Source organism: Numenius arquata, chromosome 1 (genome assembly GCF_964106895.1).
Source record: "Numenius arquata chromosome 1, bNumArq3.hap1.1, whole genome shotgun sequence".
Classification (NCBI taxonomy): domain Eukaryota; kingdom Metazoa; phylum Chordata; class Aves; order Charadriiformes; family Scolopacidae; genus Numenius; species Numenius arquata.
In genome coordinates this window covers 17,500,227-17,524,924 of record NC_133576.1, presented here as the reverse complement: position 1 = coordinate 17,524,924, position 24,698 = coordinate 17,500,227, and the positions used below count along the sequence as shown (strand labels likewise).

General features: G+C 38.5%; 1 protein-coding gene across 1 annotated transcript in view; it reads right to left on the bottom strand.

Annotated features, from left to right (window-relative positions):
* Nucleotides 1-1,611: 1,611 nt before the first annotated feature.
* The window catches only part of DCBLD2 (discoidin, CUB and LCCL domain containing 2), a 47,964-nt gene continuing 24,877 nt past the window's right edge, over nt 1,612-24,698 (bottom strand). The window contains exons 4-15 of the mRNA XM_074154438.1: nt 24,172-24,223; nt 22,825-22,897; nt 19,441-19,574; nt 18,712-18,752; nt 15,952-16,167; nt 14,198-14,322; nt 9,745-9,892; nt 9,183-9,344; nt 8,111-8,204; nt 7,685-7,734; nt 5,874-6,011; nt 1,612-4,796 (exon numbers count right to left, since the gene is read on the bottom strand). Coding sequence (XP_074010539.1) covers nt 4,354-4,796; nt 5,874-6,011; nt 7,685-7,734; nt 8,111-8,204; nt 9,183-9,344; nt 9,745-9,892; nt 14,198-14,322; nt 15,952-16,167; nt 18,712-18,752; nt 19,441-19,574; nt 22,825-22,897; nt 24,172-24,223 — 1,676 coding nt within the window. The 3' untranslated portion in view covers nt 1,612-4,353. The remainder of the gene's footprint in view (nt 4,797-5,873; nt 6,012-7,684; nt 7,735-8,110; nt 8,205-9,182; nt 9,345-9,744; nt 9,893-14,197; nt 14,323-15,951; nt 16,168-18,711; nt 18,753-19,440; nt 19,575-22,824; nt 22,898-24,171; nt 24,224-24,698) is intronic.

Below are 24,698 nucleotides of genomic sequence, written 5' to 3'. Positions count from 1 at the left end.
CTGTTTTCCAGGTGAGATGCTAAAACAAAGGCTGACCATTTTTCCTTACAAGAGCTTTAGTTTAACTTCATTGCAAAGTCCTGCTTTTTGGTAATTTCTCCTAGTAATAATTACAGCTTTTAACCATGTAAGTGGTGTGGTCTACTTCAGACGTGGGTCAAGTGACAAAGCACTGTTGTCAGTAACAAGGCTGCCTTTGGTTTTTTGATGCAGAAAAAAGTATCTTCACACAATTACTGAAGGTACAGCAGTAGAGACCGTATCTGTGAATCTATTTTGGAGAGGTCATAAAGTAAAGCTGTAGAAGGTCTTGAGATAGACCTATTTCTGTGACTTCAGATGACATCAGAAGGAGTATTTTAACCTCCCATGCCTTTGTATCAGCTGTTGTAGATGTGTATCAGCTGTTTGATACATAAAGCATGGATTATTTTTTTTTTTAAGTAATAAAATTAAACTTTTTTTGCCTTTGTTTCAGAAAGACTCGTGTCCTAGAATAGTCCAATATGAAGGAGCCTTCCTGAGCAGAATGGATTCTTGCACTCAGCCCCTTCTCACCAAAAGCTTGTTTTTGGAGAACTAAAGCTTTATGAAGCTGCAGCACATTCAGGAGCAAGGCAAGTAAAGTGCAGGCACTTAGAAAATAATGCAAGACTTTATAATAAAGTCCAGAAGTAATTTTTATGTATTGTGGCATTGTATTAGTGTAAAACCTGACCTGTGGCCTTTCACCTTTGATTGCATTCTGACTGGCTTTGACTCTGTATTGCTTAAAGCCACATACAAAGGTAAAAAAGCTAAAAGAGTCACAACGTTATTTAATCTTGAGTTTGTTTTTAGGTAGACTCTGATTCTACTGTAATTTGACCATAGAGTTGTTTGTGTAGTCATTCTAGGTGAGTTCAGCATGTGGATAGTACACTTAAAAGCTGGTCTAGTCTTCTGCCATTTAAATGTGAATGGAAGTAGGAGTCTTTCTTCTTATTTCATGTGATACTGTCATTACACGTGTAAAAAAATAGCATTTCTTTTCCTTTTGCAAGGCAGCAAAAAGCAAAAGCAGCTTTTTTTTTTTTTTTTTTTTCCTTTGAGTAATTGGAAAATAGCCATGGTCTAGTCAAAGACTAAACTAGCAGCCTCTCTCCCAGTACAGAGGTGGTGTGCTGACTGTGGGGGACTGAGAGGGGATCGTCTCTGCAGCTAATAATACTGAACCGGAGCCTGACTTTCTCATTACGCCAGCAGAGGGCAGCTGCCGGTGCTGTGCCTTAGCCTCTCATCAGAGAGAACTCCAGAGCCAGCATTCTGCCAGCAGCAGGGAACTCCAGGGAAACTCTCTCCTGTAAATACCACTTGCCTCTGCAGCAGACTCCAGACACGAGGGCCGCTCTGGTAAGTGTCAGTTCTAAGGCTTGGTGAGATGGGGCAGGGACCAACCTGTCCTCTGTGGGTGGCTGCTACGCACGCCTACTGCAAGGAAAGGGTACAGTGTCACTCTTGGAGGCAGGGCATAATCTCTGTTGTTGTATAGTCACTCATAAATAACCCTTGCGTTTCCAAACTACACATTAATTAGATATAAGGTAGGTGTTAAATGCAAACATACTGAGTAATATGTATGTACAATTTATTTAAAATACTTTTTAACATACATATAAAAAACCCTCACTATTTATACAGTCTAAATTCTAGCAACATATACAAATACTGAGCAACTACAATACATGCTGAGGTAAGAACATACATTCTGGGAGAATACTCAAGCCAAACAAGATTGAAATACATTTTTATATCCATATGCCTTCACATGTAAGAGAGTGCCATTAAATGTACCTCTGCTTGTATTGTACACAGGAGAATTCTAATCTTAAGTGTGTCGTGCAACTCACATTTGGGAATCAGTGTTTAACAGTTTGAAGTGTACATTTTAAATCCAACCGTTACATATTCAAACTTTTCTTCTTAGCCCTAGCAGATAACATGTTCAAAGTTGAAAGCAGGGAGCACAGCTTGGGACCAATTTCTTTCAGAAAAGGGACTAAAATTCTTAAAAATACCCATTCCAGTCACAGCTTAAAAAATAAGCTTAAAATTCTTACACCACCTTAGCCTACAGTATATCCACAGTTCCACCATATCTAGCCTACAGTAAAAATTAAATCCAAGAGTGTTAATTTTACTGACTTGAAGACATCCATTTATTTTTACGGTAGATTAATTTTTCTGAGCCTGAACTGGTACAGTTTGAGAATGCAGAGGTTTCTTAACTTTGCTGGAATAAGGATGTCACATCTTGCTGCAAATAAATAACCTCCCACCCCTTTCAATTAAAATCAGATCAGATTATTTCAACCTCATAGTTGCTGCTGCTGGGTTCGAACACTTACTTACCTGTTTAAGCAAAACTACAAAGATTGCAGGCAAGCTTTATTAAGCAGAAAAAGTTGCAGTAACATCCAAAGTACAACTAGAGGCAGGAATTTCTTTTTCATGAGCGAGTCTTACATGGGCCTTACTTACATTCACAATCAGGGTTAAGCACCCAGCTAAAAAAAAATTTAAAAAAAAAAAAAATTCTCAATGAATGAGAACGAATAATCAAAAAACTGTAGAACTAGGCTTTAAGGTATCACAGAGTATCTAATAATATATTCTAGATGTTGAACAGGCCATAAGTAATTTTGGATTACTGAGTTTACATATAGCCCCCGTGCAAACAAATGTTCAAGTGGTAAGTTAGGATACTGTGCCATACCAACATGGTGGCAGCCCTCTTGAACAGTATTTTAGTTTCGATTTGGATGTTCTCCACCTAGTTTAAGGATCCTGGGCAATAAACAAGGCTGACTTGACTTACATCACAGAAAAAAAAGAATAACCACTGAAGTCCATAAAACTGGGCTAATATGTAGATAGGGGGGGGTGTCACATGTATAAATTAATTCAGAATCCTCCCAACAGTGCTGTTGCAATAAAAATAAAGCATTTTTATTGTGGGTTTTTTCTACTACTTAGGTTAAAGAGCTGTGCTTTGTTTCTAACAAGATAAAAAATGGCAAATATGACACCCAAATTGTTTTCATTTCATGATTACCTAGCTAAAACTAGTCTACGTTATCCCAAATAGAAGACTGACTGCAATGTTTTCATAGTAGAGAACACCAGAACATTCAAAGGATACGAATTCCATTACACGTTTCTGAAATGGAGATTCTTTGGAACAGTACTGGTTCTCTTGCAAAGATTTTGGAATCATTTATACTTCTAATAAGAACAATCATAAGAAAAACCCTAAGGCTAAAGTTTTTCAGTTGTGCTAAAACGTACCATATGTGCTAACGCGTGTATAACACAAACTGTGCACCATTAGAATATCTGTGTGCTTCCTTAAGCACTCACAAAAGTATATACATATCTTTCTTTGTATACGCTCACATCTTAACACACAACAATAGATACTCCAGGGGACAGGGACAGAGACAGGACAGGGTGAACCTTTCTGAATTCAGTTACCTCAAACACCCGGATGCTTCTTGCACATTGACCATCAGGGAGTCTGAATTTGAGGCAGAGGGTATCCAGAGTAGCCTTCATTTAGTAAGACAAAAGCAGTTGCCACGCAGTTTGCTTGTATCACTTAATCTGTGCCTCCTGGATCCCCAGGGAGGAACAAGACTGAGTGGCTTAAGGAGATGAGGCAAAAAACAAGATTGTACAGACAACAGATTATAGTTTTGGAAGACTAACAAAAATGGTGGGAACCTTCTGAGGAACACACAGCTGATGAATCCTGTGAACAAAAGCTGAAATAATCTAATTTAGAATCAGAACTGTTTTGTGCCATGAAGTTAATGGGATTTTTGCCATCAGTCCTGACAGTAGTTTTTAAAGTCCAAAGTTGTACAGGCATTGTATAGGGTAAAATTCATTTTAGAAGCTACAGTGCTTACAGATAGATCTTAGAAAGTTAGGAGCTTTGGGTTTTGAGGGCTTTTTTTCCCCCAGAAATAGTACCATTAGCAAGAAATTATTGGCTTTTGTACTTTAAACTATTTCTCCCAATTTATCATTCACATCTATGAATTACTGAAGCTAATCTTGAAGAGTTCTTCTCTCATGTCTGACAGACAATTGTACAGTAGTAATAAAAAAAGTCCACGGTTTTGCAGGAGACAAGCTGTAATTATATATACAGCTTAAAGAAAGGCAGAATTACTGGTTTCCCAGACCTTTTGGTTGAACATTGTATTATTTAAGACTAACAATATCAAAACAATGCAATTAAAAAATGAAACTGTCAGCTTTACGGACCTGGCTTTTAAAAACAAGCCATCTTTCTACCTTCCTCGTGAGCTAACTTAGTTCATCCTTACTCCCAGTGGAATGGGCCACACTCTGCGGTACCTGGTACACCAATTCGTCGGTGGCACCTGGCCCCAGTTGCCCCTTTGGCGTATCGTACAGCGCCTGTGCCGATGACGTACTGTCTGTCCTAGATAAGAGTTTATTGTAAGTTCCAACCAGTGGAGGAACTTGATTCCCTGCAGCTTTGAAGGTGGAAATGGAAGGAACGCCAAGAGGTGTGCTGGGATGGCTGGACATGTCCATGATTATTGGAGTAGCATATTCTGGTCCAGTTATAGGTAGTGGTTCAGCATAAGCATGGTAAACTTCTTGTATGGGTGAATTGTAAGGGTCCAAATCGGCGTAACTTGCTTCTTTCCCTTCCTCTGGTTTAAAGGTTGATCTCTGATGAAGCGTGCCAACAATTCCCCCTACCAGTGGCTGAGCGTACTCTGTGTTGAAAGCCCAACAAAACAAAACAAAAACAAACTTAATGGATTTTTTTATTTTTTTTTTTACAGTGGCATCACATTAAATACAGCCTATCAATAGCGTCACAGAAGTGATTGTCCTAGATCAAACCAGTGATCTGTCTGTGCCTGCCACTGCCAATTGCTTTGGAAAAAAGTCATCTCCACCCAATTGTTAAAGCCACCGGGATAGCCATAACATCCCGATTTCTCAGGTTTATGCTTCTTTTGTAAGCTGCAGTTTCCTATGCTGTAAATCTGCCTCAAAACAAAGTTTTTTGAAACATTCTTCCCTGCAACATTAAAATTAAGTGAAATTATCCTGCCTGGCTTTGGATGAAAAGCCTGCATGTGGTCAGCTGAGATGTTTTAGTTCAACAGACAATCTGAGTTACAAAAACTGGAGGTGAGAAACCTGGGTAGCTGGGTAAAAGCAGACAAACAGCCAAAAAGAGGAAAGTAATTCTGCCTACTGTGAAGCCCTAGTTCCTGTATGTCTGCATATTTCTGACATCAGCATGTAAGCACAGAACGAAAGGCATAGTCGGTCATCTTCCTCTAATGACTGGTTTACCAAGGAAAGGGCATATGCCGTTAGCAGTAACTCCTCCTTTTCTAGATCAAAAGAATTATTTAATCCATACTGTCATTGTAGGGAACCAAAGTGCCATATTTCAGATTTGTGCATAAAGATAATGGGGTGAAATTATTTCCAGTGCATGAAAACATAACCAAAAAAATCCTTCAACCCTTTATGTGGTTTAAGAACAAGTGCAAGTAAAGAAACTTTCTTTCAGTTACTGCATTGACTTGGGAAAGTGTCTGTCCCCAGAACATCAGGTCACTCAAGACATACTTTTATGATACTCCGAGAACAGATTTGTAAAAGCCTGCATTTTAAGAAATGCCCTTACCAACCAGAAGTGGTCATTTCTCCTGTTCCCCAAAACAAACAGGAAATAATTAAATGTAGCCAAATTCCTGACATTTTTTGGCATATCATATATATATATATGTATCTATGTATTACATGGCCCACAAAAAACCAGTAAAATGTACCTGCAGACTCTGTTTGCAGCATTGTTGGGACTTCTCTTGGTCTTAGGTGACTAATTTCACTGCTGCTGTAGCGTACAGGAGTTTCTTCATGTTCTGCTGATTTGGTTGGGAGAAACTGCTTCATTCCTTTCCACCATCCTTCATGTGGATTTAAATAAAAAAAAAACACACCCAAGACTGCATATATACTATGTTTTAAGCTACTAAAATATTTTTACACCACATCTTATATTTTGTAGTAGCAGGTAAACCACTCAATTATCACTATTTGCATGACCCTAAGGTTGCAAGATATTTTAACGTTTTCTGTCAGACTGAAGATTCAGAGGCGACAACGTAACTGTCTCCCAGTCAACTTGCCTGAGTGCTCCCCCTTCAAACACCTGCAGAACTGGTGCAGTCTAGTGAATCTAACCCTGAATGTTCATTAGCAGCAGTGGTGGGGCTACTCATCACATTAATAAACTCCTAAAATATAACACAGAAAATAGTAAAAACGGCAACCGTAATTCCCATTTGTAAATCAAATATTTACTTAAAATTTTAGACAGTCTCAGATATAACTCAGTGTATAAAGAGTACATTTAATTAGTGTGGTTTCAGGCTGTTAGTGTCATGTTTCTAATTCACGTTGTTGAAAAAAGGTTATCAGTGAGTATTTGCAAAAACCTAAATAAAGAGGATTTTAACTTCAGTGGAAATGAAAAGGAATGACTGCGGTCATGAACATTTTCTTGAGAGAAGGTAGGGAGGGTTGGTTTTGTTGGGTTCCCATCCCTTCCCCCAGTAGCCAGACCAATTCTAGTTTTGCTGGCCATTAAAGTATTTCATTCTAGCTGTATTAGACCATCCTGTAGGTGAAGCCCAGGAAACAGGAGATTTGAAACCACAGAAAGCTGTTTAACAAAATTTGAGGTAGCCTGTGGGAGGGGACAGACAGAGGTTCCTCAGAGAAGTGCAGCAACATTATTTTGATATTGCATTTTGCCAATTTTCTTTTAAAGCAGACCTGCTTACTGGACATTTAAATTTAAGCAAACTGGAAAAACATCTCGCATGACCATCATTGACATTTACATACAGGATATTTTGAGTCTAATATTTTAAGACCACAGTGCTATGACCTATGAGAAACGGACACATAATAAATAAAAATAAAGATAAGACATACATGTAAGCAAACACATATGTGGAAATTTTCAACATGAGGCCAGAGAAGTGAAGCACGGTCATACAGACAGCACCAACCCAGCTGCTGCTGCAGCCCTTTACACTGTAGCACAAGTGTTTTCAGGATACTTCCTAACTGCTGCATGAAGGAATTGTCTGATCCCAAGTTAGTGGTGCACAAGAGAGTAGGATGGAAAATATGCCTGAAAGGGGGTGCAAACAATCCCACGTGCTTACTAGGGCAACAAAGAAAGGCAAAATTTGACAGACCTTATGCACTAAGATGAAAGATTTTTTCCCAGGTCAAAAAAAAGCAGCAAATACATGATTATGAAATGAATAAAGACATTCCTCAAATTATTTTTCCCCTCATGTTGTGTAAGAGGTTCTAAACTTTGTTTACTAAAAAAAATATCTGAAGCTGTAAGCTCTTACAGGAGACATTTTCTATTTCTGAAAACAAATTCAGAGAATGAATTCGTTAAGTCTGTCCAGAAAAGAAATTCAGTGTTCACTATGCCTGCATCAGTTAGCACTAGAGAAGCTTCTGCTAGTGGAAGTTGTCTGTGTGACTGCAATCTGAAGTATATTCATCAAAACAAAAATGCCAAGTAAAGGATTTCATAAAACCATTTTGTTACCTGCACGATCCCAGTAAGGCAGATCATAAGTGCCCTCACTTTTTTTCTTGCTGTGGAAGAAAGAAAAAGGGGGTATTTTAGCTAGTCTGCTTATCGGACGATGCACTAATTAAAGCTCAGCAACTATCACCTTGGCTGTAACTGGTCCTCAAATTTAAAGTAGAAACACCAGTAACCTGGCTTGCCATCACCAGTCTGCTGCTACTGGAGAAATCAGTTTTCAGTAAAAGCACTTCTAATGAAAAGTTACAAAAAGCTATTTTCTCTATTCAAGTGAACATTTTCTCACAGAGAATACAATTGAGAGGGAAAAAATCCTCCCACAAGCAAGGGCTGTGCAGTTCCCATAGTGTTACATGCAGCATTTCATTCCCACACCCCAGGCTAACATTCACTTACAGTACTTTCATTAATCTATTCATTTACCGGTTTCTCCAATGCCACGCACAAACTAAGATAAGAATCAGAGTAGTGAAGACCATCACCAGCACTGGAACCAGAACTGCTGCCAATGCCACATCTGAAAGCCATTAAATTAAGTGGTGTCAGACAGAAGAGCTTTTAATAGATCAGTTTTTCATTTGAAAATTACTTAGGTAAAGCACATAGTTTTTATGTCTAGCGTCTATCACACCAAATCCCCCAGCTAAGCTACCCTGCTGGATGCTCCCACAGCGGAAATGTCAATTAACATCTAGCTCTTCTACACATATGCACAGCTGCTATTTTTGCAAGGTGCTTCATGAAAATCAAGAGATTTGTTGTAATGTAAGATTTTTCTGTTAGAACAATGTATTTTATTATTAACAAGGAAAACAGAAGAGCCCAGTTATATGCAGACACTTAAGTTTGAACCTCCTATAAGAAGTAAATACCACGGTACTGTAACAGTTAATTACTATCAGCCTAATGCTGGGTCTGCCTGTGACATGAGACCATGCTGTCCCTTTCCATCCAAAGGACACCTCACCAGTGCTGCATCTGCAGTCATCTTGCCCCCTTTTCTGACAATTTTCTTTGATAAACAAAATGATGATGCCAGATGATCTTTTTGGAATGTCATGTTAACACGACTGCTCCATAAAAGATTAGCTATGTTCAAAGTGTTTTGTCCTCAGAAATTATCAAATTAAATAACAAAGCAGTTACATCTGATTAATTCCGAAGGGAAGTCCAAGTTGCAACATCTTCTGACAAAGTTTGTTCAGTAATTCAAAGCTGAACTCAGTTTGAACAAGTTTTGAAAGACGGAACTCAACATATATATAACAACATATGAATGACTTGGAAGATTGGGTTTGTTTCTGCATGCAGTGTGCAGCTGTACATTTTTTATCATATATATATTTAATAACTGTTAAATATTAAAAAGAAAATATAGTATTGCAAATTATCAATCTTAAGTGTTGAGAAAATTTAAATTCAGAAAGCACACTTAATATATGCCAAAGTACTATTAAGAAGTTCCCAACCCCTTCTACTGCTTAATGGTGGGTACCTTTGGTTACACTTGGAGTCACTGTGGTGTTTTTTATTTCAGGTGTGAAAGTTGTTTTATCTGTCTGCAACGAAGTCTTCACTGAATGAATGAAGTCATCACTGAAGTCATCATTCTTGTTCTGAGGCGGTGGTGGTGGCATGGTGATTTTAGGAGCACGGCCTTTAGAAGAAAAGAATTCATAAAAAAAGTTTTTTTGAAGTGCTATTTTTCCATGTTTCCTTTTCAGAAGACAGCCGGAACAGTTTGTTCTAAAGCTTTTGTTCACGTTATGTAATGATGGAAAAACCCCCATGAATCAATAACATGGAAAGCAAGTCACTGGTGTCTTTTGATCACTTACTTTCTAAATTACCTTTTTACACCTAAACTGGGTATTTTCCAAGTTAAGTGTAATAACTTTGGAATAAATTCAGATGTATTCAGATGTGTCAGCTACAGAAGATTTATGCAGCTAAGAAGTGCTTTTTTTTTTTTCACTGAAAATATACCCCCTGTGAAATCTTTGCCAAATTATTTCATTGCTTGTCTTGCACAGTTGAAAGGTTTTCAGTTGCCTTACCTATACTAAACTGACATCCTAGCAATTCTACTTTCATTGCGATTTTCTGGTGCCATTTTAAGGGGTTAATCCTAAAAAAGCGTGCAACAATAGGTGGAATGAAATTATTGCGAACTTCCTGGTACAATTCAGTGTTCCCTTGAAATATCTAGAAAAGAAAAAAAAAAGAAGATACAGACATGTTATACAAATGCAATAGCAACTAAATGAGTACAACCAAGTTGATGTTTTATTTAGGAAAAATAAGCGGTGCAGAATCCTGAAAATTCACCCCAGAATGCTGCTACTGCCTGCACATCTCCACTCATTCAAGCCTATTAAATATATAACTAAATGAAATAAAGGTATGCACGCAACTACTTAATTCAGAATAAAGGTACCATGTAGTTCTCTACTGCTGCTCCCCAGGCAATGCCTGTTGGTGAAGACATCTTGCTTGTTTATGGCGCTGCATAATTCTAACAGTCTTTTTTGGTATTTTCCACTTAACTCTTCAACCAGCAACCAGTTGTGACAAGGTGAAAGCAAAAATTAGGTGGTGCCTTTGCACAGCCTAGTAGTAGTTCAAGCATAGTCTGTCCTGTGACTGGGTACGCCGTTTATTAGAAAGCATTAAGAGACGCGGCCGAGTGTGTAATCCCACTGTCCTCTAGTGGTTGCGTCTGCAAGCGCTGAGCCACAAGCAAAACGTTCAGAACGTGAGCGCTCTCTTCAGTGTCTCATCCGGAGCCTGGCGCTTCTGGAAGGGAAGGGCACAGACTTTGCATAAAGGATGAGCTCAAGCTGGTCCTTCACTGCTGGGCCTCGCACACAAAGAACTCATCAAAATTTCACAGTACGGAAGGGGTTTGCCTGGTTGACATTTAAAGCCAGTAAGCAGACAGTCGCTGTATGATGCAGTGTAAGCAGACTGACAGATTCACAGCCAACCACAGGTTTTGACCTGAGCTGCTTAAAACAATATAGAAACTAGGCCCGGTACTCCAACCCAGCAAGCCATCCCCTCCTCTTCTTTGGGAGGGATGGTTTGGTATCACGTCTTCAGGTAGGAAGTGAATGGTCTCTCCCTTTTGGGCCACAGCAGTTGGGCTTTGGCTCTGCAAACGCAGCTCTTGGGCGCCGCTGCAACACGTCACCATAGAAGTGACAGTAAATGAGTAACACATTTGCTTTTAAAGCCCTGATACAGGTATTGCAAATCCTGCCCGACATAATGCAGAACAGCATTGTGGCACCTGCCTTAAAAATTAGTATTATAGCGAGTTTTCTGCTCACTCATAACACTTCTGCTCACACTTTGCCACTCTTACGGACAAGCACGGTATGGAGTAACAGCTCATGAGTCTGGATAAAATGGAGCAGTCAAGAGTTTTTAGCACGCTTTTGATCAATGCAGTTTGCTAGTGTTTCAACCTTGATAAACAAGATAGAGATTTTTGTATTGCACTCCTGTGTTAAAGTTTTTGTAACAAAATGACTAGAATAGCCCTACAGGGGATTATTCCAGGAGTAATACAATTATTCCAGGAAACTATCCATTCAAAAGCCCCCCAAGCCCCCAGACAACCCCAGGGACCTTTATGGGACTCGCATATGGGCTCCCTGACATACATAATGTGTCCCCACTCTCCAAAGACACACAAGCCCCATTACTATTCCTTACGCATAAGAATTTTGGGGTTTCCTTACATAGGCATCAATTGTCTTCATATTTGAAAGCACTGACTGATCAAATAGACCCAAAATTTTGTTAGGCATGGAAAATAAATCACTTGGTAGGTTAAATGCAGTACTTGATGTTTGAGTGTATTGTTTTTTCTAAAATTAAATTACTAACCAGCATTTTCATTTTTATGTATCCATGTAACGCTATCAAACTAACTGCTAACCCATTTGTGACACTAAAAAGTCTATGTAGGCAAATACAAGGTATTTGCCTTGAAAACGTATGGTCTCTGTTCTTCTCCAACTTACTGCAGAGCAGATTTACAAGCATGTGGCTCTCGGTGATGTTTGTCCTGCTCTGAATTTAAGCTTATTGTTTTTAAATATACTTACCAGCAATGAATGAAGACAGATTAAAGGCAGGGGCAAGTCTGTGATGTTATTTTGGAAATAAATAATACAAAGCACTCACATTTTGTGTGCCCAAGTATTTACAATCTAACGAGACGCGGCAAAACCACAGTAGACCAGGTTCCCATTTACAGATAATTTTTCCCTAAACATATAGAGGTGGCTCTCTGAGGGGATGCGCCCATCCCAAACTGCTGTACTGTATCCTTGTTTGTGCTGTGCCGTGCCAGTGCCCACAACTAAAAGAAGGTGCAAGCTGCACCTGGCTAGGCCGAGCAACAAATGCACAAGTTACAGATTAGGAAAACAGATGCCCAACACTGAGAGTTAATCTCCCTTTGGGTTTCCGAGGCTAAGCATGTAACAGCAAAGGCACCAAGAATCATTAACGTTGACTATTATCTTCAAGAAAGATTAGCAGTAAAGTAATTCTTTACTCCAGGCTTTTACTTGTGAAGGTTTTGATGTCAAGTGTTAGAATAGTAATTTAACTTTATCTGCAGCGCATTATTTTTGGTTCATTTTTCACTCAAAAAAAATGCTTGAGATTAATACAGTGCAAGTTTTTTGATGAGAACTTCTGTATTCTGTTTATTTTCAAACTGTCTCTCCATTTGCCTTTGTGCTGTCAAAGAAAACTTTTCCAACACTGCAACTTTGATTTGTCATTTTTCCCCAATTCAAGCATTTTATTCCTTTTTTTGATAGATCGAAGTTTTAAGAAAGGCTTTTCTTGACAGATCCTACAGATCTCTAGAAGCTATTTGCAAAGAGGACTACAGGAAAGCCATGGAAAAGCTCCTACTCTCCTGAACAACGTTAGGAATGTCAAACATTTTTCAAGAGAACGGGGAATAGCACCTCCTGGTTTGTCTGGTGGGCAATTATGTAAGGCTCAAAGGGACAAGCCCACACGCATCTGCATCCAAAAGCAAAGCTGAGATGATGTCAGACAGACGAAAAATCTGCTATTTTGAGGTGTAAGAGATCGATCACAGTGAACCCTTATTTCTGTCATTTAACTACAGCTGGCACTTCCTGGATACGTGTGGTTCTTCGTGCGTTGTACCTAATGATACAAAGAGTGCAAAACAAAGATGTTGCCTGTAATTTCAAGCTCCACAATTTGTTTCACTTCATGAACTTGCAAGAAAAACAATATGCTCAACTTAAAAGGCAACAGCTGCAAAAGTTTTCTAAGAAAATAATCAAACTAAACATGAAGCTTAAATCTAGGCGGCTCACTAGTTGAGATTTTATTTTATGGCCAGGAGAGGGCACTCGAAAACTAGCAAAAGATGCTGAATTCATTATTTTTTTCCTTGAAAGCTTCACACTAACAGTCTGTTAGTTCATGTATAGGTTCAAGGAGATGGACCAGCCCTGACAGTAAAGTCTCCTCCTTTCAGGAAAGCATCCTACTGTGATTATGTTCAGTGTTCAAAAGCCTCTTAATCTAACAAACAAGATACTTCATCAAGGTAGGATGCTACATCCTACCTTGAAACATTCTTAACCCATAGTGAACAGCAGAAAACCAAGCACAGCTGAACGGTTACCATTCTTAAGACTCGTTTCTAAAAAGTTATTAGGTTACAAGTTACTATTACATGTATGTAATACCACAGGCCTATGGAAGTTAAGGAAATTACATCCACAAATTTTAAGAAAAAGAAGGAAATTCTAGTTTCAGTCAGGTTACCAAGAATCCTCTCATTTGTTTAAGAAAATCTGATCTGAACCACTGGGAAGACCAGGTAGGACATTAATAATCTTATTTTTACTATTAAATACTGCAAAACTGTAAACACAGGGAAAATAATATTATCTTGCCACTAACATTAGGTAACTTTTCCATGTGGCAAAGCATTTGCAATCTGAACATGATTATTTCATCCTTTAAGCCCCTCTGCAAGGGCTGTTTTATTACACAAGAAAGAAACATACCAGTATTTTGTCAAAAAGTAAATTTAACAAAAACATTATAAAAGATGGAAAATTATACAATCCTTAACATTTACTATGTAACCATAAAAGGATAAGAAAGTAAACCTTAATTTTGAAACATACAACCTATTTTGAAAGAAATCTGAGTATTCTTAAAGGGATGCAGTACCAGACAGCCTACCATTGGCAATGGAAGTTTCTTGTAGAGAATATTCCCATCCCCAAATAGTAATAAAGATACCTCTGAATTTCAGAACTGTTCAAATCCTTATGTATTTTCATATGTTTTTTCTGTATAAATGCTCTTTATGATTCAAAATTACACTGAAAAGGAAAATTACTTAATACTTCCTCACCGTACCAAAATTGGTTGTATTTACAATCGTGAAATCTCCATAGAACATACCTAGAAAGCGTGTGGTATTTTTACCTTATCTTTATCCATGCCAGGTTCTCTGTACACTGTCCATTTCTGTGCATCGTCACTGTATAAAATTCTGTAGGCTGAGACGTAATAGTAGTACTCTGCTAAGGTTGATCCAGTAGTTATGATACCTGTGAAAATGAAGGTGCCCAGTTAGACAAAAAACTGGTACCAGATTGTAAAATTATTAGATCAGCTTTTGAATCCAGAAATATTTAGCTGGAATCTCCACTGGTCCAGTTACATTTCAAAAAGTTTATCCAACGTGCTGGGGTCGGACACTTCTTCAGTGACTGAAATGTAATAATCATTTAACTTACTTTTATATTTTAATTCTCATTATATATAACCTTGCTAAGCACTTTCCACCCATTTCTTGATGGAAACGGCCTCTTCATTTGACCATGGCCCGCTCCTGTCTCCAGCTGCCAAGACAGCACCATGCTTTCCTGCTTTTGTACTGCCAACTGAAAAGCACCCTGGAAAGAGCCATAGCTTCCTAAAGCTGACACTTCAGTGGTGCAGAACGACTCACACAGGAAAGCTGTTTTGTAAAAGCTTATTAGCACAGGAATTAGAGGAGTAATGTAAAATCCAAAGACTCCCCGGGGAGGTAATAATGAAGGCTGCTGGTAAACCCGAGTTGCTTAATGACAGGAAGCCAAGCTGCTGATAGCAGCCTGTGCAGCTGGGTTTACAGAGACCAACTTGTGCATTTGAGAGAGAGACACAAACCCGAACTCAAAGGAAAACCTTTCAAGATAGTCTTAAAGCCTGGGACTCTATGAAGCACTCTACCTAGAGCCACTTTATTTTTAAGTCAGATTGCAAACGCCAATTAACAAAAGTGAATCACCTCTGACAATACAATCTAAATAGAAAACACTAACATCAGCACAGAATACACAAAAGCTGCACTGCCGCTACTTAGGCTACCCTGGAGGTTAAACCCAAAATGCAAATGCCTCAGTGCTTCACTACTCAGCATGTTGAGATCAACAGAAGCAGGTAACCATGAGCTCACTCGCTCAACTCCCAGAATGTGAAGTGAACCATCCACAGTGGATTGGATAATGGCACCTCTAGCTGTCTCGCCAAATAAACACAGCTGCTAAAATCATGACAACTAGTCCTTCACAATCTCTGTGAAGGAGAAGAGCCTGACGCAGCCTCTGGCTGCATCAATCTGCACTGTTTGGTCCATTTGCTGAGGGAAAGTGCAACAGACTGGTGAGGGGCTCACCATCCCTGACTCTCAGCCCAAGTTCCACTTCAGGCAAGGAGGTGAAGGTGAGACTGCCAGCTGGTTTAGTCTGTCTGCTGCTTATCTCTCTTTGCACTCCAACTGTTCCTGTCTCTACTGTTGGATTCACTGCACACATGACAGGCAGTAGGGAAAACCCAGGAACATAAGTCAGTTCACCTGCACCTGAGGTACCAGTAGACTGAGCTCACTGGACATGGATTTGCACCTCCAAGGAGACAAATAGCAGGAAAAATGAAGCACCAAGGATCCAATAAAGCCACATAAAAACACTTCAACAAACTCTGATGGAAGAGGTGTCTTCTACCACGAAACTCCACCTGTTCAACTCTTTAACTCCAGGCTCCTTAGTGTATTAGCTAGGACATGGAACCAGCTTTGCTGTAATGGTAATTAAATGTTACCTGGACTTTATCTAAGACCAAGCACTGGAAAAAAGGATATCAGTTACCAAACTTTCTGAACGTTGCTTAAAAGCCACATCAGATTCACTTACCTGTTATTCTCTTTTCTTTATTCAAGTCAATCTGCAACCACTGATGTTCATCACTGATAAATGCAGCCCAAGGAGGACCAACCCTTTTTAGTCTGGCATTTTCAGGTTTCCAAATGTTCACCTGTCCTGTTTGGTCAGACCATTCAAGAACAGATGATGCTGTGATCTGGGAATCAGGGATTACCCCAGACTCCATCCCCAGTGTCCCATAGCAACCTGAACAACAGAAAAGTTGAGGATTCAAAATGAAAATTCAAGTTACACAATTATTTTACGTGATTGGAGTTTAAGACTTTACACACAAATATTAAACTGCCATCTAAATTTACAACACTGCCAACAAAACACAGTCTGCTGCTTTCTAAAAGTGATGCTGGAACCAAACCTGTGCATTTGAGTACTACATGATTTATGCCTGTTCAAGAGTAATGTGGATATTCTCTCAATCACCACCCACACAGAGCACTAGAAGGGAAGCTCTGGGGGAGCCGTCATGGTTTAATAGTATGTATAGATGATGCAGGGATAGGAAACAGACTGCTTGATCATTCATTCCTTTTTTGCGTCTATATAACTTCTTGGTTTTTAAACCCACCTTAGTATTACAGTGTTAATTCAAACAATACACCAGAGAAAGTAGGAAGCCATGTCACAATCCTGGCCTTGAGCTCAAATACACTCTTGAAATTAGTTTTATTTTTTTATCACCCTTCTTACTAGAAGTTTCTTCCCACATTGCATACTGCTGATGGCTAAAAAACATCCCCTAAATTCCTGGGTAAATTTCCTTGTGGCTAGTTGATAACCACTTTCTCTTTGCTAAAATCTTGCTCTCTAGTGCCAACAGTTTTCCCTTTCCACAGGTGTGTTTCCCAGACAGATCAGCAGAGAGCAATCTTTGCCTTCCATCAGGCAGCCTGAACCACCCAGCCAGGTTTCCCCTTTGCTGTGAGCCGCCCCTCTCCCTGCAGCCCTCCTCTGCACCAAGGTCAGGCGCTCATCCCTCAAGGGAGGCAAAGGGGGCAGAGCCCACATGCGACTGGATCCCAGACAAGGCTTTGTCAATGTCCTCTGTGATGGCATTAGCAGTTTGTCGTCTCTACTGGATGTACTTCACCTGCTACAGCATAGGATCACATTAGCACTTCACTAACTGAATCCTTTCCCTCATCTGTTGTTTCTGTCTAACATGATGCCAGTTTGAAGCAGAAATGTCCGTCTCTATGTACCCAACCTTATACTTTTTGCTCTGTGATTCTTCAATTAATTTCTATTACTCAAGTCTCAAAGTCAGCCAGATCTTCCTGCACAAATAGTTTCATCTTCCTCTGCACTGGCCACACCTCTAGCATAATAACACACCAATATTTTGTACCAAGTCATGAAACCAACTATTACAGAAAAACCACACTAGTAACTTCACCACAGTCTCATAAACCTCATTTGAGCATACTACAGAGTCCTCTTTTTCCTTCAGCTAACTCCTAGGCCACCCAACTACATAGATTTTAATTTAGACCTGCATCTTGTCTCTAGCTTATTCAATAATTTCTCAAATGTGTCACTGAAATCAATAGTCTAGATCAGCATTTTATCCTATCTCTTCATACTTCCAGGCCATTTAATTACTTTCATATACACTAGCAGATCACATTTTGAAAGAAAAAAACCCCCAACAAACCCTGCCTCAATCACTGTGTTTAATATTCTCAATGCATAAGGTCACCAGACATGCAATTCCTTCTTCCAGCTCTTGCAGAGGTCTGGGAGAGAAATTATTTTTACATTACGTAAATTATATTTTCTAATTTTTACATATGTAAGGGGTATGTGTATGATTTTCCCCCTCTCCTTTTTTTTTAACTTTACCCTTACAAAAAACAGACATAATGCTTTTGTTAGTTTTTGTGGGTTTTTTTAATATTGTTATTAAAACAGTTAAAGAGACTAAGGAAAGGCCACCATCTTTCATAATACTTCCAACATCCACTCAAAGATGGCATTTAAAGTGACTTAGAGAAAAGCTGGCTTTCATTTATAAAACTGCAGCTAATTTATTTGGAAAACAGATAATTGATAGAAAGTAAAAACATGCAAAGCAGTAAAGCTTTAAGAAGGCAGAACACTTGTTATACCAATCAGCAACCTGGTAAACATTTACAGAACAAAAACATGGCAGCCAAGAAGTAACACAACTTACACACAGAGCAAGACCCAAGAGATGCCTTTCCACAGCAAGACAAATAAGTAATTTATCACATGGCATTCCATTGAAAGAATACAGGAGGAAAAAAAAAGGGACCGGAGAAAGTTGACAAATCATTTGGAGATTTCTGCTCGCTTTCTTAGCAGGCAACAAGGAAAGGGCAAGGAGTACAACCTGGAAAAAACCTAGAATATACAGTTGGTACAAATAAAGAGCAATTCTTAAATGCCCAACTTTGCTTTAGAAGTTCATTTAAAGTATGGGAGTCAAGTCACTTTAAACTAGACTGTAATAGAGGAACATAACCTGAAAGAATCTCATTCTGCGCATAGGCAAGGCTTATGTTCCACATGACTGTATCTATGAACATCGTGATCATTGATCATCAAAATGAGATAGTAAAATAATTGTAAAATATACATTACTGAGCAATGCAGTAAAAAAAAGTCTCACTAACAAGAACAAAAATTAAGAAATTAAATACTTGCACACCTATTTCTACTCACAAAATTTGTGTCAAAGTTTCAACATGTAGTACATGTGATAATGCTTACCGCTTGTCTTAAATGTGAAGAGACTTGTAGATAATGGCCCCCTGCAGAGAACAAAAGAAGATGGGTTTTTTCGTGGTAGTCAGTGAGGAGAATTGAAACAAAGCGTCTTCAATTTATTTTTCTTGTCTGTCTCTTGCCACTGAAACCTATGCACATATGCCTAAAGAAGCGCTTCACCATTAAAGTAACACTTCCTGTCACCAAGTTGCAGCGCTTTCAGTACAAAAACCTTTTCAACTGAAAACTAGACCCGATATACTATCTGAGTTAAAGGCTTTCAAACAAACAGCTGCCCATCAAAATGCAAGACTTCATTAAAATGCTTCCCATTTAAATTAAGCTAATCAAAATAACAACAATCTATTTCCTCTGATTGCTTTCATTCCTTGGACTTCGGACATAAAATGACAAGTTACACTCCTTTCCCTGCAACTAAAAAGTTGCCGTTAAATTATTATTTTTCCACAGACCATTAGGAATTTACGGTCATGCCATGCATTTTGGAAGATACAATCTCTTTGCAGAATTTGGAAAATTAATCTTTATGATCTAGAGGTAAAAAATACCTGGTAAAACAATCACACTGTAGCAAAAGAGCATTGTGAGAATCTTACAGAAGAGAACCTGTCCATGGAACACGTAGCTCCGTGAGCTGAAATTAATCCCACGATGAGACACTACCAAGATCTAAGGTGCTAAAGATAAGGAGAACATCAGAAGCACACTTACACTTTTGAGGTGACATTGTTAGCCAGGGAGCCTTCATAGTACGGAATGCCCTTGCTGATTACAACATTAATTTGGCCACCCAGAGTATTTGACACAACGCCTGCGTGAACACCAGCCATACAAAGTGATGATGACTTGAAAAGGGGGGAAAAAGAAAAATGTAATATCATATTGTAAATAAACTAAATACTACACTGTATATTGTAGATGCTATATTGTTCAGTTATAGTCCTTATTATTACATTAAAAAACTGTTCTTATTTAACTGTTATCTCTGTTACTTAGAAACCATTCATCTTTGGCTTATTATAGAATTTATAAAAATACAAAAAGAAGCTCCTACATTTCACTGCATCCTTGCCCAGATGGATTTGGAATGTAACCCAGGTATTCAAAAAAGCTCAAACAAACAGCAAGGTGAATTAGTCTGAAAAAGCCAGGCAGCCAGACTTTCAGGCTACAATAAATCTATTATGTAAGACAACAGAGGTTGAATACATAAGTACATAAAAAACCTATTAACAGAAAGCACACAAAGTATGTTTATTCCTTTTCTCACACTTAAGGAGTGATGCACTGCATATTTTATAACTTTTAGCTGATGGGTTATATTTTTTATTTTAACTCATGGTTATACATGGTTTAACCATCCAGCAATCTGATCCATATAAACCCACAGTAATACGTGAATACAATTTGTTCTAAAGAAGCTGACTACCTAGGTTGTACAGGTCAACGGAGATCAGTTACACAAAAAGTTTTTGCAGGGCATCCTGTTCTTTCCTTCTCTGCCTGGACAACTGCTAGCCCAGATCCACAGTCACAGTGACCTTTGCAGTTCCCTGGCTTGCAGGCTAGCTGTGCCACAGAGAGCAGGGCTGACTCACTACACCAAGTCCTTGGAGCACAGCACAGAGCGAGCAGAGCAAGATGCTGCTGTCTCCTGGAACAAAACTAGCCCAGGAGATCTTCCCCAGCTGGGAAGCAAACCCTTTTAAGCTAAAGGGGCTTTACCAAGAAACATCCAAGCACTCAGGAGCAATCAGACAGGCCGGTTCCAAAAAAGGCTTAGCAGCAGTGGCTTTGCACCCATCCTCCGCGTGCATGAAGGTTCCTGGACGATTACTGGCTACTCACAGTGCAACTGGCATTTACAGAGCTATTCATAGAATCATAGAATCATAGAATGGTTAGAGTTGGAAGGGACCTTAAAGATCGTCAAGTTCCAACGGCGTTCGTGCAGTGTGCAGCACTGGGGTGTGCACAGACACACTGCAATTCTGCAGCCCCTCACTTGCATCCAATGAGACTGGGATCAACATGAATTTGAGAAGATCAAGGGGGTCCGAGCTGTCTGTGAAGGACCACCTGGGTACCTCCCAGTATACCTTCCAGAAACCGTATTTACGTTGTTATTAATAGTGTGGTATCCCAGTGTGGGCTTGCCCAAGACAATAAACAACAGATGACAACTGCAGATTTTTATTTACTGTTAACAGTTGCTCCCCCGAACAAAGTCCTCTGCTAGCTGTTGCACATTTGCCACGCTGCCAATCGGTCCACTGGGTACTACAGAGTCTCTCCACAATTCTTTAAGAAGGAATCAGCAGGTCCCTTCCAGAGAAGGAAGACTTAATGGATTATTTTCTCTTTCACATTATTTTAAAAACAGAACAACTTTCTCCATTGTGGCTTCTTCAGAAATAATTGCATGGTGCAGCAGGCCAGGATGCCCCTATTATCTCAAGCTCACTGGCAAAAAAAACCTGCTCACCAAGACTTTTCCGAACGTAATTCTCCTCAGTATTTTCACACATAAAAACTCTAACCCGATTACCCACCCTCCAAATATCCCAAAAGCTTTCTAAATAACTGTAATTATGTCTTGCTTATGCACACAGCTCCCCTTTTCCTTTCCTACTTTCCCTCAAAAGAGATGGGATTCTGCAATAGATGCAGCACTTCCCTCCCTGCTCACCAGATGTCAGCAATGAGCTCTCCAAGTCCTCAAGGACTGTGGACATTAGGGTGACAGGCAAAGGAATCAAAAATTACTTGGAATGGACGCTCCAGGTCCTCGAGGACTGCGGACGTTAGGGCAACAGGCAAAGGAAACACAAGTTACACCTTAAAGCAGCAAGAAGCTGCTGCTGATCATTTGAAAGAGATGCGTGAGAAACCTCTACCTAAAACTCTGCCTAAAGTGCTGGACAATTTGATTTCTTTCCACCTAACTTGACCTCTGGGAAATTCTCTGCCTTCAGAGCAATAAAATATACAAAGAGAAAGTCACAGGGCATTAATTTCTAAAGTTTCCTTTTTTTCTCCGTAGAAGAGAGTTTTTCCAGATTTTGGCAAAAAACTGTGCACAAGCAGAACTCCTACAAACGCTGTAAATACGTTATGCAGACAATCAACTTCATTTTGTTAGTAGCTACAAAAATTACCTCGCAGGTGTTTAGTGAGGACTCACTGTGGACCAGAAGATACAACACAGTTATGCTGTGTGGTGACATTTTTACATATGGGTAATTATTTAAGCAGGTAGCCTAGGATTTACAGATATTTAAGAAAAATCAGAGGCACACTTTAGTTTCATAATGAGTATTAAAATCTTTACTTACTAGTGTTTTAAATTTTTCTTTCTTCTGTGCTAGATCTAATGGCTTATTAAAAAGAGCATTTTAAGATAAATAAAGAGATTTAATGTAGTTTTTTACTAGATTGCTAGCAAAATTATAATAATTTAAAAATAAAGAAAGCAAACACCCCCCAGTCCTATGGCAGGTATGCTAATTCAGTTACAAAAGCTTACATCAGAAAAACTGTTTATAGGTTTTGGTAGCGTTCTAAGTAAATATTCATTTCCAGTTTACAGGATTATTAATGTTACAGTATTAACTCTGTTTAGCAAATGGTTTTATAGCTGCTGAGCAGAAATAGTATTTAGTCTCATGTTGTAATAAAAAAATAAAGAAAACCACTGCAACTGAGACTAGAGATGTATTACAGTGTCAAAAACAAGAGGACGCCATTAAAAAACCTGGTTCTCTCTTTATAAATCTGTATTTCCAAACTTGAGAAAGCCAACAAAAACAAAACAGGAAGTATAAAACAATATTTTGATTGATCTACCCTTCTCAGCAGGCCTTACAAAGATGGTTTGAGTCTCTACTACATTTCTTCACTTCTTGGAGATGGCAACATCTGAAGCACCAGTCATTTAGAAGCTGTGCAAAAAAATTAGTAGCATGGTATTCACTTTAGGAGGTACAAATTCCAGAACGCAGGCAGCAGAATTAATGTGTACAACTGTAATTGACTTTTAATTATTCAGTGTGTGTTTTACCAAAATTCAAGCAAGACCGTGGTATTTTTACTTACATCTCTGTATCCATGGGGAATAGTGCCTGAAATATCAGCAAAAGGAATCACACATCCAGCTGGACAATACTTACTGGAAGAGAAAAAAATATCAAGTCAAGATACGCATGTAACTACAACTCTTACAATGTTATAAAATAGTCACTAGGTTTTTGATTTACAACACACTGTTATTATTCATATATCACTATTTAAGGATATATCCTAATTGAAGACATATCAAATCAGACAAAAAATACTCTGGAAGAGAAATACATAACAGGAGAACAGACATCTGAAAAAGTTTAAAAAAAAGTCTCAGCTGAAACTACAGTTTCAGTCTCCAAATAATAAATTAATAAAACCAGCATTTTGTAATATAAATACCGCACGGTTTCTGTAAATTGAAATTCATATAAGTACCAATATTAATTAATTTTATTTTATGAATTTGAGACCTTCGTACCTATCTGTTTGGCTACTTAAATAATACATCTGAATAGTAATGTTATTTTATAATACCTCCTTGGAATACTTTGATCATTAAAAAAACAGCCAAATTCAGTTAATACCACGAGCTCATGAAAAGCAAGAGGCAAGACTTCTTCACCTCTGATGCATGCCAATGTTCATGTTCTAATGCCATTTCATAGTGCACATACAAAAACTATCAAATCTCCAAGATTTAACAGTGAACTCGAGTAAACTATTAACATTTTCACTGCAGTTCAACAACTGTTGAAGCAACTTCGCAGGTACCACAAAAATGCAAAGGTTGCACTTTGAAACAATTTGTGATGCCAGTGCTGAAGCTCTCTAAAAGGTAAGTTTATGTACTTCACTATAGTCTGCAGCTTTAAACACTGTCCTTGCTTCAGATGGAAATGAAGAAGGAGAAAACAGGGAAATGACATGTTTTCCCCATCAGAACCTACAGAATTTTGTCTCCACAGAACCTCATTAATTCACACCAAACTGTGAAATGGGTTTGTAGTTTTTAACACATTTCATAGTAATGAAATTCAGTATTTAAATATGAATTTCAGTAATCATATTACCTGCTGTAATATGATTATAAAAGTAATAATCTTTCCATGGGAATGAGATATTAGTTCCTATGTGTTAGTGCAAATTAACGAGGTTCTACTGTATACTGCATGAAAACAACAAAAATGGGATAGAAAGAGAGAGAGGAAGGAGGAGTGCAAATGTCAAAATTATTCATCTCTAGTCCTAGTTAGTTTGCTTCCTATGTTCTCTGGACAGCCGATTTTCAAGCTGCATCAGGTATAAGTAACAAAGTGAAGCAGAAATACTAAAATGACTTCGTTAAAGAGATTGGGGGGAAACAGATAAAATCGGTCTTACTTGAATTCTGGTTCAGAAAAGTGACTTGCATTGTCTAAACACGTAATTAGGTCTGGAAAGAAAAAATATTAGGTCAAGAGGATGATAAAGACAAGTTTGAGAAAGCTTTTTAAAGTGCACAAAAATATGTATTTGAGCCTCTGTGGCTTAACCAAACATCTCAGAATGAAAAAAACACATTCCTACTATATTTTCTTGCAACGGATTTTTTATTACAGTAGAACCTTGATAATTTGTCTGAGTAACTGGGAAATCCACTGAGAATGTGACACACAGAAGAAGGGACACACAACAAACATTCATTTTTTTTGTGCAGCCTAATTTACAGCTATACTTCAGAGAACCTGATATAATTCAGAGACACAAACATATGTGCTTTTCACAACATTAAATTAGTAAGTCAGCTAAACAAGCCTGTGTTTTCAGCATTTAACAGTTCTACAGTACTGAAACCAGGCAGCACAGTGAGTAAACATTAGAGCGGCATGTTACTAGCATCCATGACTGATATCTCAAATTTTATGTTC